This window comes from Salvelinus alpinus, chromosome 14 (genome assembly GCF_045679555.1).
Source record: "Salvelinus alpinus chromosome 14, SLU_Salpinus.1, whole genome shotgun sequence".
NCBI lineage: Eukaryota > Metazoa > Chordata > Actinopteri > Salmoniformes > Salmonidae > Salvelinus > Salvelinus alpinus.
The window spans coordinates 23913917-23929737 of NC_092099.1; the positions used below are offsets into that span (position 1 = coordinate 23913917).

The window sequence follows — 15821 nt, forward strand, 5'->3', positions numbered from 1 at the left end:
GTTTTGTACACTGTATATTACCATAAGTATTTCTATATTGCTGCTACTAGTCACTTTTCAGCCTTGTTTGCACGATTATTAATCCTGCTACCAGTCGCTTTCTCTATTCCAGTATATAGAGTCCTCTCTTTTAAAATGAATTATACGTTATGGAGTAAACGGGCCATTCTGTGTTCGTGCTTCAGCCAACAGCTACACAAGCCATCTGTCCTGTAACCTGGGCGACATTCACGATCCCTGAAATGTTGTGTGGATCCTTCAACAACGCCGAGAGGAGAGTTCAGCTGTCCTGTGTAATAACTGTTACAGGACAGAATCACAAGACAGGCATACGTAGACATTTTTCAACAACAACATGGTTTATTTAAAGCATAATTCTTATGTTTACATGCACAACTGCAAGTACAGTATATAAACATGAGTTCTCAGCCTTGCACTACAAATAAGAAATGTCACACCGTAACACTGATCAAAGCTCATTTGCTCCTGACAAAAATAATATTGCACTTTAAACATCCTCACACACCAGTCATCTAAATAATATTCCCCACTTTATATATATTGCCTGGCTTTGCGCTTGCATTCACACAGTTATTTTTCTCGATGCAGTTCTCATACAGACACACCAGTAAGAAAGTCGTCTTAAAAAAGAAGAGGGCTACAAATGTAACTAATGCTCAGAAAAGGAAATATTCTACATAATACTTGTACAAATCTCAAGATCTTCAAGTGCTTTTTAGAGCAAAAGAAAAGTGTTCTTGTTTTATTTTTCAAATAAAATGGCATCTGAGCAGCTACTGCTCATCCTCGTTCTCCTGTCCAGAACCTTCTGAGCGGTCGCCCTCCAAGCGATCTGAGGAAAGGAAGGGGAAAAAGTGTGTAATAAACCCCTGGGTTATGTTCATTAAGGCACACGGAAAACAAAAATGTCCAGGTAATTCTACCCTATTTCAGACGGTTTTCTTCCATTTTGTGCCTAATGAACGTAACCTAGATCCCATTCCCTACTGTACCTAGCTTGTGAGGTCTGTAGTGGAAGCGTCATAACTGGGTGCTGGTAATTGAGTGAATGAACCAGTTAATCTCCCGGTGGTAAGCGGTTTACTCAGCCCAGGCTCAAGGGTCCCAAAGTACATCGATAAGAACATAAATACTTCCACATGCACTTTCTATTGGTTCATTGGCCAACTGCTTTTCAAACGACCATTTGAACCAATTCGCAAAAGCCACAAAATATAGTTAATATCACTAAACTACGAGCAAAATGTAACTGAGTGAATGAGCATATGTACCCGTTCTTATGTGATTAAGGGAGGCCAGCATTCGCAGCATGAAGGATGCAGGGACTGTGATGGTGTTCCTGGTTTCCTCTAGCATCAACTCGTTACGCGTGATCACCTACAGAGAGAATAAGTGTGAGAGAAAGAGAGAGGGTGAAAGAAAGTGAAATATACCAGTGAACCTTGTAGTTGACCTCTGAATTCATCATCTCTGTTGTGTCAGAAGCATCAAAGAGAATGAATGTGGTTTCTATCACTGACGAGTTGGGAGTGGGACTGGTGAGAGAGGGAGCAGGGGTGAAGAAGGAGAAAGAGAAAGAAGAGGGCATGGGGAGGAGGAGGGAGAATAGAGAGAAGAGAACAGAGAGGGATATGTAAGCCTCCTGGGGCAAGGCATCTCCAGTCAGCTGTTGTGACAGCTCATGGAGAAGAGGGGAAGTCCCACACAGTGGGGAATCCACTCCCTCTACTGGATGACAGAAGTGCACCCCAGTCTACTTGCTCATCTGCCATTAAGATTGAATAAATAATTTACCAAACATACCTCGTCAGCTAGGACTCTGTTAAACGATGGCGACACCTCCAGAGGTGACCAGATCTTGATGTCGTAGTCGATCCCTGACGAGGCAAGAACTGGAACAGACAGGAGACGCAAACTATTGGCAATAAGGTACGATACAGTAAAAGGGGGATACCTAGTCAGTTGTACAACTGAATGCATTCAACTGTAATTTATCTTCCGCATTTACCCCAACCCCTCTGAATCAGGTAGGGTGTGCGATGTTATTGGCTCTCTACACAAGGCTGAAGATGTAGCTAAACAAACTCACTGGGATCGTAGGGGTGTGGGTGTAGTGGTGAGACAAGGGTAGGTGTGTGTGTTACTGGGGTCGCAGGGGTGTGGTTGAGGTGTATCTGTAAGATTAGATGTAGGGGTAAAACTAGGGTAGGTGTGTGTTACACTGTTATTGCAATGCGTATGCCTAAGAGTGGTTGGGTAGGCTGAGATTTAGGACAGGGTGGACACCAGAGCTTGCGGACAGGCTGTGTGAAGGCAACGCTGCCGAAAGGCTGCCTTAAGACTGGCAAGGGGGAGAGTTGAACAGAGGCAGCTGCTGTCAGTGTGTATGTGTTGCGCGCTTTCTCCAAGTTGTAAAAACAAGCAGAGCAGAAACTGGCTACTCTTTAGTTGACTGATGTAGCTGGCAAAGTAACTGCTGTTTGACTTAACAGAAAAAAAACTAAACTAGTGTTTATTCCCAGTGCTGAGCTAGTAGTGTAACAGATATGTAACGTTAGCTTAATGTTTCACCCCCTCTCGACTGAAGTGAATGAATTAGCTAGCTAGTAGCTACCACAGGCAGTTCAGCTCTAGCCTCTAGCTAGCTCTCAAACTCTAGGTGGCATTCTGCCTTCTCCCTACAGTTTTAAGCAATTTGCGTCGCCCATGACTACCTCAAATCAAATTTTATTGGTCACATACACATGGTTAGCAGATGTTAATGCGAGTGTAGCGAAATGCTTGTGCTTCTAGTTCCGACCGTGCAGTAATATCTAACAAGTAATCTAACAATTTCACAACAACTACCTTATACACACAAGTGTAAAGGAATTAATAAGAATATGTACATATAAATATATGGATGAGCGATGGCCGTGCGGCATAGGCAAGATGCAGTAGATGGTATAGAATACAGTATATACAGTGGGGAGAACAAGTATTTGATACACTGCCGATTTTGCAGGTTTTCCTACTTACAAAGCATGTAGAGGTCTGTAATTTTTCATCATAGGTACACTTCAACTGTGAGAGACGGAATCTAAAACAAAAATCCAGAAAATCACATTGTATGATTTTTAAGTAATTCATTTGCATTTTATTGCATGACATAAGTATTTGATCACCTACCAACCAGTAAGAATTCCGGCTCTTACAGACCTGTTAGTTTTTTTTTAAGAAGCCCTCCTGTTCTCCAGTCATTACCTGTATTAACTGCACCTGTTTGAACTCGTTACCTGTATAAAAGACACCTGTCCACACACTCAATCAAACAGACTCCAACCTCTCCACAATGGCCAAGACCAGAGAGCTGTGTAAGGACATCAGGGATGAAATTGTAGACCTGCACAAGGCTGGGATGGGCTACAGGACAATAGGCAAGCAGCTTGGTGAGAAGGCAACAACTGTTGGCGCAATTATTACAAAATGGAAGAAGTTCAAGATGACGGTTAATCACCCTCGGTCTGGGGCTCCATGCAAGATCTCACCTCGTGGGGCATCAATGATCATGAGGAAGGTGAGGGATCAGCCCAGAACTACACGGCAGGACCTGGTCAATGACCTGAAGAGAGCTGGGACCACAGTCTCAAAGAAAACCATTAGTAACACACTACGCCGTCATGGATTAAAATCCTGCAGCACACGCAAGGTCCCCCTGCTTAAGCCAGCGCATGTCCAGGCCCGTCTGAAGTTTGCCAATGACCATCTGGATGATCCAGAGGAGGAGTGGGAGAAGGTCATGTGGTCTGATGAGACAAAAATAGAGCTTTTTGGTCTAAACTCCACTTGCCGTGTTTGGAGGAAGAAGAAGGATGAGTACAACCCCAAGAACACCATCCCAACCGTGAAGCATGGAGGTGGAAACATCATTCTTTGGGGATGCTTTTCTGCAAAGGGGACAGGACGACTGCACTGTATTGAGTGGAGGATGGATGGGGCCATGTATCGCGAGATCTTGGCCAACAACCTCCTTCCCTCAGTAAGAGCATTGAAGATGGGTTGCGGCTGGGTCTTCCAGCATGACAACGACCCGAAACACACAGCCAGGGCAACTAAGGAGTGGCTCCGTAAGAAGCATCTCAAGTTCCTGGAGTGGCCTAGCCAGTCTCCAGACCTGAACCCAATAGAAAATCTTTGGAGGGAGCTGAACGTCTGCATTGCCCAGCGACAGCCCCGAAACCTGAAGGATCTGGAGAAGGTTTGTATGGAGGAGTGGGCCAAAATTCCTGCTGCAGTGTGTGCAAACCTGGTCAAGAACTACAGGAAACGTATGATCTCTGTAATTGCAAACAAAGGTTTCTGTACCAAATATTCTGCTTTTCTGATGTATCAAATACTTATGTCATGCAATAAAATGCAAATTATTTACTTAAAAATCATACAATGTGATTTTCTGGATTTTTGTTTTAGATTCCGTCTCTCACAGTTGAAGTGTACCTATGATAAAAATTACAGACCTCTACATGCTTTGTAAGTAGGAACACCTGCAAAATCGGCAGTGTATCAAATACTTGTTCTCCCCACTGTACATATGAGATGAGTAACGTAGGGTATGTAAACATTATATAAAGTGGCATTGTTTAAATTGACTAGTGATACATTTATTACATCCAATTTTTTAATTATTAAAGTGGCTAGAGGTTGAGTCAGTATGTTGGCAGCAGCCACTCAATGTTAGTGATGGCTGTTTAACAGTCTGATGGCCTTGAGATAGAAGCTGTTTTTCAGTCTCTCGGTCCCTGCTTTGATGCACCTGTACTGACGTCGCCTTCTGGATGATAGCGGGGTGAACAGGCAGTTGCTCGGTGGTTGTTGTCCTTGATGATCTTATTGGCCTTCCTGTGGCATCGGGTGGTGTAGGTGTCCTGGAGGGCAGGTAGTTTGCCCCTGGTGATGCGTTGTGCAGACCTCACTACCCTCTGGAGAGCCTTACGGTTGTGGACGGAGCAGTTGCTGTACCAGGCGGTGATACAGCCCGACAGGATGCTCTCAATTGTGCATCTGTAAAAGTTTGTGAGTGTTTTCAGTGACAAGCCACATTTTTTCAGCCTCCTGAGGTTGAAGAGGCGCTGTTACGTCTTCTTCACCACACTGTCTGTGTGGGTGGACCATTTCAGTTTGTCTGTGATGTGTACGCCGAGGATAGGTGGGTGCTCCCTCTGCTGTTTCCTGAAGTCCACGATCAGCTCCTTTGTTTTGTTGACGTTGAGTGTGAGGTTATTTTCCTGACACCACACTCCGAGGGCCCTCACCTCCTCCCTGTAGGCCGTCTCATCATTGTTGGTAATCAAGCCTACCACTGTAGTGTCGTCTGCAAACTTGATGATTGAGTTGGAGGCGTGCATGGCCACGCAGTCATGGCTGAACAGGGAGTACAGGAGAGGGCTGAGAACGCACCATTGTGAGGCCTCAGTGTTGAGGATCAGCGGGGTGGAGTTGTTGTTTCCTACCTTCACCATCTGGGTGCAGCCCGTCAGGAAGTCCAGGACCCAGTTGCACAGGGCGGGGTCAAGACCCAGGGTCACGAGCTTAATGACGAGTTTGGAGGGTACTATGGTGTTAAATGCTGAGCAGTAATCGATGAACAGCATTCTTACATAGGTATTACTCTTGTCCAGATGGGTTAGGGCAGTATGCAGTGTGATTGCGATTGTCGTCGTCTGTGGACCTATTGGGGCGGTAAGCAAATTGGAGTGAGTCTAGGGTGGAGGTGATATGATCCTTGACTAGTCTCTCATAGCACTTCATGATGACGGAAGTGAGTGCTACGGGGCAATAGTTGTTTAGCTCAGTTACCTTAGCTTTCTTGGGAACAGGAACAATGGTGGCCCTCTTGAAGCATGTGGGAACACCAGACTGGGATAGGGATTGATTGAATATGTCTGTAAACACACCAGCCAGCTGGTCTGCGCATGCTCTGAGGACGCGGCTAGGGATGCCGTCTGGGCTGGCAGCCTTGCGAGGGTTTACACGTTTAAATGTTTTACTCACGTTGGCCGCGGTGAAGGAGAGCCCGCAGGTTTTAGTAGCGGGCCGTGTCAGTGGCCCTGTATTGTCCTCAAAGTGAGCAAGGAAGTTGTTTAATTTGTCTGGGAGCAAGACGTCTGTGTCTGCGACGGGGCTGGTTTTCTTTTTGTAATCCGTGATGGACTGTAGACCCTGCCACATACGTCTTGTGTTTGAGCTGTTGAATTGCGACTCTACTTTGTCTCTATACTGACGCTTAGCTTGTTTGATTGGCTTGCGGAGGGAATAGCTACGCTGTTTGTTTCCGGTCGCCTTGTCATGACTAAAAGCAGTGGTTCGCACTTTTAGTTTTGCGCAAATGCTGCCATCAATCCATAGTTTCTGGTTAGGGAAGGTTTTAATAGTCACCGTGGGTACAACATCACCGATGCACTTGCTAATAAACTCGCTCACCGAATCAGCGTATACATCAATGTTGTTGTCTGATGCTATCCGGAACATATCCCAGTCCACGTGATCGAAGCAATCTTGAAGTGTGGAATCCGATTGGTCGGACCAGCGTTGAACAGACCTGAGCACAGGCGTTTCCTGTTTTAGTTTCTGTCTATAGGCTGGGAGCAACATGTGAACTACAATCCCATCACTGTGTTTTAACGTTTAGAAATGTCAATAATCCTCGCTTGCGATACAGCTTTCGAAACCTATGGCCCTTGTCTTTCATCAGCGGGAAAGAATCCTTCAAATCTGAGATACCTCCTGCAGCCCTTTTGATACTGGAGACATTAGAAGAAACTCTAAGATAGAATTTATAGCAACTAAGCAATGCATTGCCATTAATTGGAAGGTTGGTCATCCTCCCACAATGTCACAACTGATAACAGAAATGTCAAGTTATGTATCACTAGATTGGATTAATTACAAGATTAGTTGTATGCTGGAAAATCTGCATAAAGTCTGGATGCCTTATATGGAATACAGTACGACAAAAGGAGTCTGTATTGAAAACATGCCCACGTCAGGGGAGATACCTATTTAGGCAATCCCTAGCTGCTGGGCTGCTCAGTCCTGGCCCTGTGGGTCTGACGTCCTGTGGGTAGTCGCCTTGGCCTAACACACCTGAAACCAATAATGAATGTCTCAGTAAGATCCTAAAGCTGAGTGGGGTGTGTTGGGTTGGGGCGCTGCAGGGCGGTGGACCCCTAGCGGCAGGAAGGGGCGACCCAGCTAAATTGAACAAAAATATAAACGCAAAATGTAAAGTGTTGGCCCCATGTTTTATGACTGGAAATAAAAGATCCTATACATTTTCCATACGCACAAAAGGCTTATTTCCTGTTAGTGAGCATTTCTCCTTTGCCAAGATAATACATCCACCTGACAGGTGTGGCATATCAAGAAGCTGATTAAACAGCATGATCATTACACAGGTGCACCTTGTGATGGGGACAATAAAAGGTCACTCTAAAATGTGCAGTTTTGTCACAACACAATGCCACAGATGTCTCAAGTTTTGAGGGAGCGTGCAATTGGCATGCTGACTGCAGGAATGTGCACCAGAGTTGTTGCCAGAGAATTGAATGTTCATTTCTCTACCATAAGCCGCCTCCAACGTCGATTTAGAGAATTTGGCACTATGTCCAACCGGCCTCACAACGTGTAACCACGCCAGTCCATGACCTCCACATCCGGCGTCATCACCTGCGGGATCGTCTGAGACCAGCCACCAACCTATAGGCCCTACATGACCCCAATGCATTTAAGAATTACACCATGTCTGGGAAAGTAGAAATGCTGTTCGGGTCAGTGTATTTTTGGCCAACTGGCCCAACCGGGCCACTGAGGAAAAAAGTTAACGGACCCTGGCGTGTTTCATATGCAGCCACGGAGTGGAGGCGCATAGGCTATTTACTGTGCTTTGATTGACAAACAGCAAGCTTTAATATTTGTATTTATTATGGATCCCCATTTGCTGCCAAGGCAGCAGCTACTCTTCTTGGGGTCCAGCAAAATTAAGGCAGTTTATACAATTTTAATAAACATTACAATACATTCACAACACACTGTGTGCCCTCAGGCCCCTACTCCACCACTACCACATATCTACAGTACTGAATCCATGTGTATGTATAGTGCGTATGTTATCGTGTGTGTGTGTGTGTGTGTGTGTGTATGCATGTAGTATATGAAATGTGTTGAACAGACTGAATAAAGTCAATCTCATATCTTTGCCATCCATAAATCATACAACATAATTATATGTCCATGGTATCGCATCGGGACAAGTAACCTAAATATAGAATATAGTATTTTCGAAATGTAGTCCATCAGGACTTGCCAGACAGTAACAGTAAATGACTTGTCAGTAGCCTACCGAAATCGCATCGGTAAGAGCCGTTCATTTGGCTTCCTAATTTGCATACTGGTAGTCTTTTGGGCGATTATCTGCAGATAACTTATGAAAACATTCAATGAAGACGGTGGAATTCTTCTCATTGCAGTGGAGAGTGCGCCTCACTCTGGTCCAAAATATGACAAAAGAAAACAGATTGAAATGTTTTAAAATATATTGATATAGGTCTACTGATTTAAATCAAAGTGTTTGCAACGGAGTAGTCAATTGCTACTTTCTGTGTAGCAAAGTCCATGTTTAACACCTGCTTCATTCTTCAATCATACCTGTATTGCAGATAGCTGACAAAATACCTCTTCAAGGAAGCCTGAAGCCTGTGGAAGTCAGCAGACTCTTAAGGACTATTTAAGTGCCGAGTGCAGTCAAAATTACGTTTATCCTGTGTTTTATATCATATTGTACAACAGCTGATAAAACTAACACTGTAAAAGTGTGAACAATTTAATCAGTGTTATTTTCTGGTAGTTGCAGTTTGAAAATACAATCTAGCATTGGAATGTACCAGAGGCCACCAAAACAGAGATTGTTCGGCATACATTTCTTAACACGGGTCCTGGAAGCATGGTTGGCTACTTTTACTAATTGGCTGGCTACTCCAACTGGTTGTGGAAATCACTGAGAATGTGTTTGTTTCTTATGATTCTATGCTTGATCTTATGTTTGTATAAAAAAACATTTGCATGCTTATACATTGTGTATGTTAACTATTATTTTTACTATGTTTTGTTACTTTCCCTAGGCCATTGCTGTAAATAAGAATGTATTCTCAGTCAACGGACCTGCTAAAATAAGGAATACAAAATAAATACAACTCACTGGGGTCGTAGGGGTGTGGCTGAAGGCAGTTTACTACGTGATTGTCGGCCTCCAGCAGCATCAGGTGCTCCCCCGTGTGTCTGTCCCAGATGAAGATGTGTCCGCAGTCTGAACCGCTCATCACAAAGTTGTTTCCCCAGAAACACGACTCCTTAATCTACAGAGAACACACAAATCATTGGCGTAGATAAATGAACGTTAAATGCTTTCAAAGCATCTCGAAACATACTTATATATAGTGTGTCTGTGTGTGTATATGTATATATACACAATACATTCAGAAAGTATTCAGACCCCTTCTTCCACATTTTGTTAAGTTACAGCCTTATTCTAAAATTGATTAAATAATTTTTTTTCTATCAGGTTGGATGGGGAGTGTCGCTGCACAGCTATTTTCAGGTTTCTCCAGAGATGTTCGAAAGGGTTCAAGTCCAGGCTCTGGCTGGCCCACTCAAGGACAATCAGAGACTTGGCAAACTCCAAGCAGGCTGTCATGTGCATTTTACTGAGGAGTGGCTGCAGAGGTGGTTGTCCTTCTGGGAGGTTCTCCCATCTCCACAGAGGAACTCTGTCAGAATAACCATCAGGTTCTTGGTCACCTCCCTGATCGAGGCCCTTCTCTCCCGATTGCTCAGTTTGGTTGGGCGGCCAGCTCTAGGAAGAAACTTTTTCCATTTAAGAAAAATGGAGGCCACTGTGTTCTCGGGGACCTTCAATGCTGCAGAAATGTTTGGGTACCTGTGCCTCGACACAATCCTGTGTTGGAGCTCTACGGACAATTCCTTCAACCTCATGACTTGGTTTTTGCTCTGACATGCCCTGTCAACTGTGGGACCTTATATAGACAGGTGCGTGCCTTTGCAAATCATTTCCAATCAATTGATTTTACCACAGGTGGATCCAATCAAGTTGTAGAAACATCTCAAGGATGATCAATGAAAACAGGAGGCACCTGAGCTTAATTTCAAGTCTCATAGCAAAGGGTCTGACTGTTTTCACGTTGTCATTGTGGGCTATTGTGTGTATATTGACGATAGACAATATTTATTTAATCAATTTTAGAAAAAGGCTGTAACGTAACAAAATGTGGAAGTCAAGGGGTCTGAATACTTTCCGAATGCACTGTATATATACACAGTACCAGTCATTCAAGGGTTTCCTTATTTTTACAATTTTCTACATTGTAGAATAATACTGAACACATCAAAACTATGAAATAACACATATGGAACCATGTAGTAAACAAAAAAAGTGTTAAACAAATCAAAATATATTTTAGATGAGAGATTCTTCAAAGTAGCCACCCTATGCCTTGAGGACAGCTTTGCACACTCTTGGCATTCTCTCAACCAGCTGCATGAGAAATGCTTTTCCAACAGTCTCGAAAGAGTTCCCACATATGCTGAGCACTTGTTGGCTGCTTTTCCTTCACTCTGCGGTCCAACTCGTCCCAAACCATCTCAATTGGGTTGAGGTCGGGTGATTGTGGAGGTCAGGTCATCTAATGCAGCACTCCATCACTCTCCTTGGTCAAATAGCCCTTACACAGCCTGGAGGTGTGTTTTGGGTCATTGTCCTGTTGAAAAACAAATTATAGTCCCCAAAAAGCACGAACCAGATGGGACGGCGTATCGCTGTGGTAGCCATGCTGGTTAAGTGTGCCTTGAATTGTAAATTAATCACCGGTAGTATCAGTAGCAAAGCACCATCACACCTCCTACTCCATGCTTCACAGTGGGAAACACAAATGCAGAGATCACCTACTCTGCGTCTCACAAAGACACGGTGGTTGGAATCAAAAATGTCAAATTTGGATCCCTCAGACCAAAGGACAGAATTCCACTGGTCTAATGTCCATTGCTCATGTTTCTTGGCCTAAGCAAGTCTCTTCTTATTGGTGTCCTTTAGTAGTGGTTTCTTTGCAGGAATTCGACCATGAAGGCCTTATTCTCGCATTCTCCTAACAGCTGCTGTTGCGATGTGTCTGTTACTTGAACTCTGTGAAGCATTTATTTGGGCTGCAATTTCTGAGGCTGGTAACTCTAATGAACTTATCCTCTGCAGCAGAGGTAACTCTGGGTCTTCCTTTCCTGTGGCGGTCCTCATGAGAGACAGTTTCATCATAGCGCTTGATGTTTTTTTTCAACTGCATAAAGTTATTGACATTTTCCGCATTGACTGACCATGTCTTAAAGTAACGGTGGACTGTCGTTTCTCTTTGCTTATTTGAGCTGTTCTTGCCATAATATGGACTTGGTCTTTTACCAAATAGGTTTATATTCTGTATACCACCCCTACCTTGTCACAACACATATGATTGGCTTAAATGCATTAAGGAAAGAAATTCCACAAATTACCCTTTAACAAGGCACACCTGTTAATTGAAATGCATTCCAGGTGACTACCTCCAGATGCTGGTTGAGAGAATGCCAAGGGTGTGCAAATCTGTCATCAAGACAAAGGGTGACTACTTTGAAGAAACTCAAATATAACATATATTTTGACTTGTTTAACAGTTTTTTGGTAACGACATGATTCCATATGTGTTAATTTTTTTAATTTAACCTTTATTTAACCAGGCAAGTCAGTTAAGAACAAGTTCTTATTTACAATGACAGCCTACCCTGGCCAAAACCCAACGATGCTGGTTCAATTATTATTCTACAATGTAGGCGACTCCGGAATACTGGCCTTCTAGGCAGAGTTCCTCTGTCCAGTGTCTGTTCTTTTGTCCATCTTAATCTTTTATTTTTTAATGTTGAACAGTTATTGTCACAGTTCTTTAGAGAGTCCTAATAGAATCTTTCTCTATATCTGGCCCATGATGAGTTTGTTGCTCTTCGCATGATGTTTTCAGTAGGGGCTCAGGTAGAAGTGAGCTGATCTAGAATCAGCTGTAAAAGAGGGACCAGAAGTAACCGAAGTCGGAAGTGAAGATTAGCGTACCATAGTCCTGGAGTTGCGGTGTCCCTTGTAGACCATTTTGACTGAAGGTCTCCTGATATTCTGGGTCTCGCTCTCCTCCATCTCTCTCCTCTCCTTCCTCCGACGAAACAACTCCTGGATACGGGCCGCAGCAGAGCGTCTGTGACACACGCCGGAAGACGCAGAGACACACACAAGTTATATACAGTATTGACAGTTAATATCTTTCACTCTATATCTGCAGAGAGGGAAGTGAATACTAAGCATCATGCTGATTCCCCCCCGGATAATACTGAAGCGACCAAAACATCACATGGGAAAAGAATCAGCTTCAAGCTGCAAATACTCCACATGCCAAGCTAACTGACCGTCACCTGTCTTATACAACCCTACATATACTGTAGATAGGGCAATGTGCTTATTTGACTTCTGACTGTAGCCTATCTATCTATCTATCTATCTATCTATCTATCTATCTATCTATCTACAGAGTGTACAAAACATTAAGAACACCTTCCTAGTATTGAGTTGCACCCCCACCACCCTTTTTGCCCTCAGAACAGCCTCAATTCGTCAGGGCATGGACTCACAAGGTGTTGAAAGCGTTCCACTGTTGTGTCAAGTTGGCTGGATGTCCTTTGGGTGGTGGACCATTCTTGATACACACAGAAAACTGTTGAGGGTGAAAAACACTGCTGCTTTGCAGTTCTTGACACAAACTGGTGCGCCTGGCACCTACTACCATACTCCGTTCAAGGGCACTTAAATATTTTGTCTTGCCCATTCACCCTCTGAATGGCACACATACACAATCCATGTCTCAAGGCTAAAAAAATCCTTCTTTAACTGGTCTCCTACCCTTCACCTACACTGATTGAAGTGGATTTAACAAGTGGCATCAATAAGGAATCGTATCTTTCACCTGGATTCAGCTGGTCAGTCTATGTAATGGAAGGAACAGGTGTTCTTATTGTTTTGTACAGTGCATTCAGAAAGTATTCAGACACCTTGACTTTTTCCACATTTTGTTACGTTACAGCCTTATTTTAAAATGTATTCAATCTTTTTTCCCCCCTCATCTACACACAATACCCCATATTGACAAAGCAAAAACAGGGTTTTAGAAATATTTGCAAATTAATAAAAAATTCAAAACGAAATACAGATTCGAAATTGAGCTTGTGCATCCTGTTTCCATTGATCATCCTTGAGATGTTTCTACAACTTGATTGGAGTCCACTTGTGGTAAATTCAATTGATTGGACATGATTTGGAAAGGCACACACCTGTCTACATAAGGTCCCACAGTTGACAGTGCATGTCAGAGCAAAAACCAAGCCATGAGGTCGAAGAAAGTGTAACGTCTGGAGGAAACCTGGCACCATCCCTATGGTGAAGCACGGTGGTGGCAGGAACATGCTGTGTGGATGTTTTTTCAGCGGCAGTGACTGGGAGACTAGTCAGGATCGAGGGAAAGATGAACAGAGAAAAGTACAGAGAAATCCTTGATAAAAACCTGCTCCAGAGCGCTCAGGACCTCAGACTGGGGCGAAGGTTCACCTTCCAACAGGACAACGACCCTAAGCACACAGCCAAGACAATACAGGACTGGCTTCAGGACAAGTCTCTGAATGTCCTTGAGTGGCCCAGCCAGAACCCAATCAAACATCTCTTGAGAGACCTGAAAATAGCTGAGCAGTGACACTCCCCACCCAACCTGACAGAGCTTAAGAGGATCTGCAGAGAAGAATGGGAGAAACTCTCCAAATACAGGTGTGCCAAGCTTGTAGCGTCATACCCAAGAAGACTAGAGGCTGTAATCGCTGCCAAAGGTGCTTCAACAAAGTACTGAGTAAAGGGTCTGAATACTTATGTAAATGTGATATTTCCGTTTTATTTATTTTTTATACATTTGCAAAAAATGTTGCTTTGTCATTATGCGGTATTGTGTGTAGATTGAGGGGGGGGGGAAATAGTTCAACAATTTTAGAATAAGGCTGTAACGTAACAAATTCAAAAAAAGTCAAGGGGTCTGAATACTTTTCGAATGCACTGTATATACAGTATGTACACATCTTTATCCTATCAATCTTGTTGTGTGCAAACAATGAGTAAGCTAAGTACTGCACTTAGTCTAAGCTGGCTATATTACCAATAGACATTATCTACATTTTCTCCAGGGATTGTAGGGCTTCATTCATTCATTCATTGGCTGTTGCATCACTGGTGTTGCCTGTTACCCTGGTGATATCACTAGGTACCTGCCAGGGATGATGACGCTAATAGCTCTCCTCTTAGCAAATGGTGGTGGTGATACACACATGCATATGCATGCTCACACGATTAGTGTTTGTTTCGCAACAGTGCCCACACACAAGGCTTAATAATGCTGGTGAAAACTACAAACACCACGCCTTCTAGGTATAGACGTACAGTAGTCTCAGGGGGTTGCTTGGACTCATGGTAGCTGTAGTTTTGGAAGTTACACGTTTTTCTATGAGCACTGCACTCCTTGCAGGTTAGATGTTTTAGTTGTCAACACACAGATGTTACCTGATCATCCTATCGCCTACCGCTGATCCTCTGAAATTTGATCTATGTGCATAGCAGAATCATCATCGTAATAAACCACACAGAAGAAGAGAAAAGGAGTCCTCACAACAAGGAGAAAATATACATCAAAATAGTGTGTGTGTGTGTGTGTGTGTGAACTGCCGTGCTGTAGTCGTACCTCTGTCCCTGTCCTCCTCTGTACCTCGCTGAGGGGATAAGAATTGGGTCGTCATCACTGTCGTCTGAATCCTGGTTGCTGCGGGAGGGTTGGCTCTGCCCACCCGGTCCCGTTGGAACCCCCTGCCCCCCTGGTCCTGTTGGACCCCCATGCCCCCCCTCCCCAGCAGGCTGCTCTCTCCTGCACCCCCCAGAGGTGTCCTCCACACCCAGACCCTGGCTCCTCTCCAGGGGCGAGGCAGTCAAACTCTCCCCCACAGAGGAGACTTGTGCTGCGGCCTGGGTGGGCATGTATCTCTGGGTGCTGGAAGAGGCGGGGGAGGCACCCCCAGCCTCACACACTGGGTCGGTGTGAGGAGCAGCAACCCTGCTCTGGCTTGAGGGCTCTAAACCAGCCGCAGCTGCTGGTATTGAAGGAGGAGAGAGAAAGCGAGAGAGATGTGGTCAGTATGAGGCTCAATAACTAAACAGTTGTCTAGGTCAGGGCAATATGTCAGAAACTAAGTGGACCTAATGCTGTTTTCGTGTGACCCACTGAATAAAACCCTCCAATGTTTGAAGTCATGCCCACCAGATCAGTGCTACACATGGCATCCCATAGAGTGCAGTAACAATCATGGCCACTAGGCCGCTCTAGTCCTCACCCTGCGCTGAAGCAGAGCTCTCTGCCGAGGGTCCCTCTCTGGTCTGGACGGCCCCTGCTGCCTCTGACTGCTTGGGCCCTCCACTGGAACTGGAGGCTCTGCTGCTCCTAAAGTGTGTGTGGGGGGGGGGGGGGGGTGAGTCTTTCTTAAAGAACACCTGAGAAACATGGTCACCAAAATGAGATTGTGGATTTATTTGATGAGAAAAAAATCAGAACATCAAGGGTCAGTTTCCCTCGATGTTTGGTATGTTCGTAATTTCATCAAGA

General features: G+C 44.3%; 1 protein-coding gene across 7 annotated transcripts in view; it reads right to left on the reverse strand.

Moving 5' to 3' along the window:
* Positions 1-338: 338 nt before the first annotated feature.
* The window catches only part of LOC139539177 (DDB1- and CUL4-associated factor 6-like), a 63665-nt gene continuing 48182 nt past the window's right edge, over positions 339-15821 (reverse strand). For 5 of the 7 annotated variants that reach the window (XM_071342058.1, XM_071342057.1, XM_071342054.1 and 2 more), the window contains 8 exons: positions 15553-15659; positions 14910-15312; positions 14732-14773; positions 12200-12338; positions 9254-9410; positions 1825-1913; positions 1293-1398; positions 339-853 (listed from right to left, as the gene is read on the reverse strand). In XM_071342058.1, the coding sequence (XP_071198159.1) occupies positions 795-853; positions 1293-1398; positions 1825-1913; positions 9254-9410; positions 12200-12338; positions 14732-14773; positions 14910-15312; positions 15553-15659 (1102 nt within the window). In that variant the 3' untranslated portion in view covers positions 339-794. The remainder of the gene's footprint in view (positions 854-1292; positions 1399-1824; positions 1914-9253; positions 9411-12199; positions 12339-14731; positions 14774-14909; positions 15313-15552; positions 15660-15821) is intronic. The other 2 variants (XM_071342055.1, XM_071342056.1) reach the window with 2 other exon arrangements.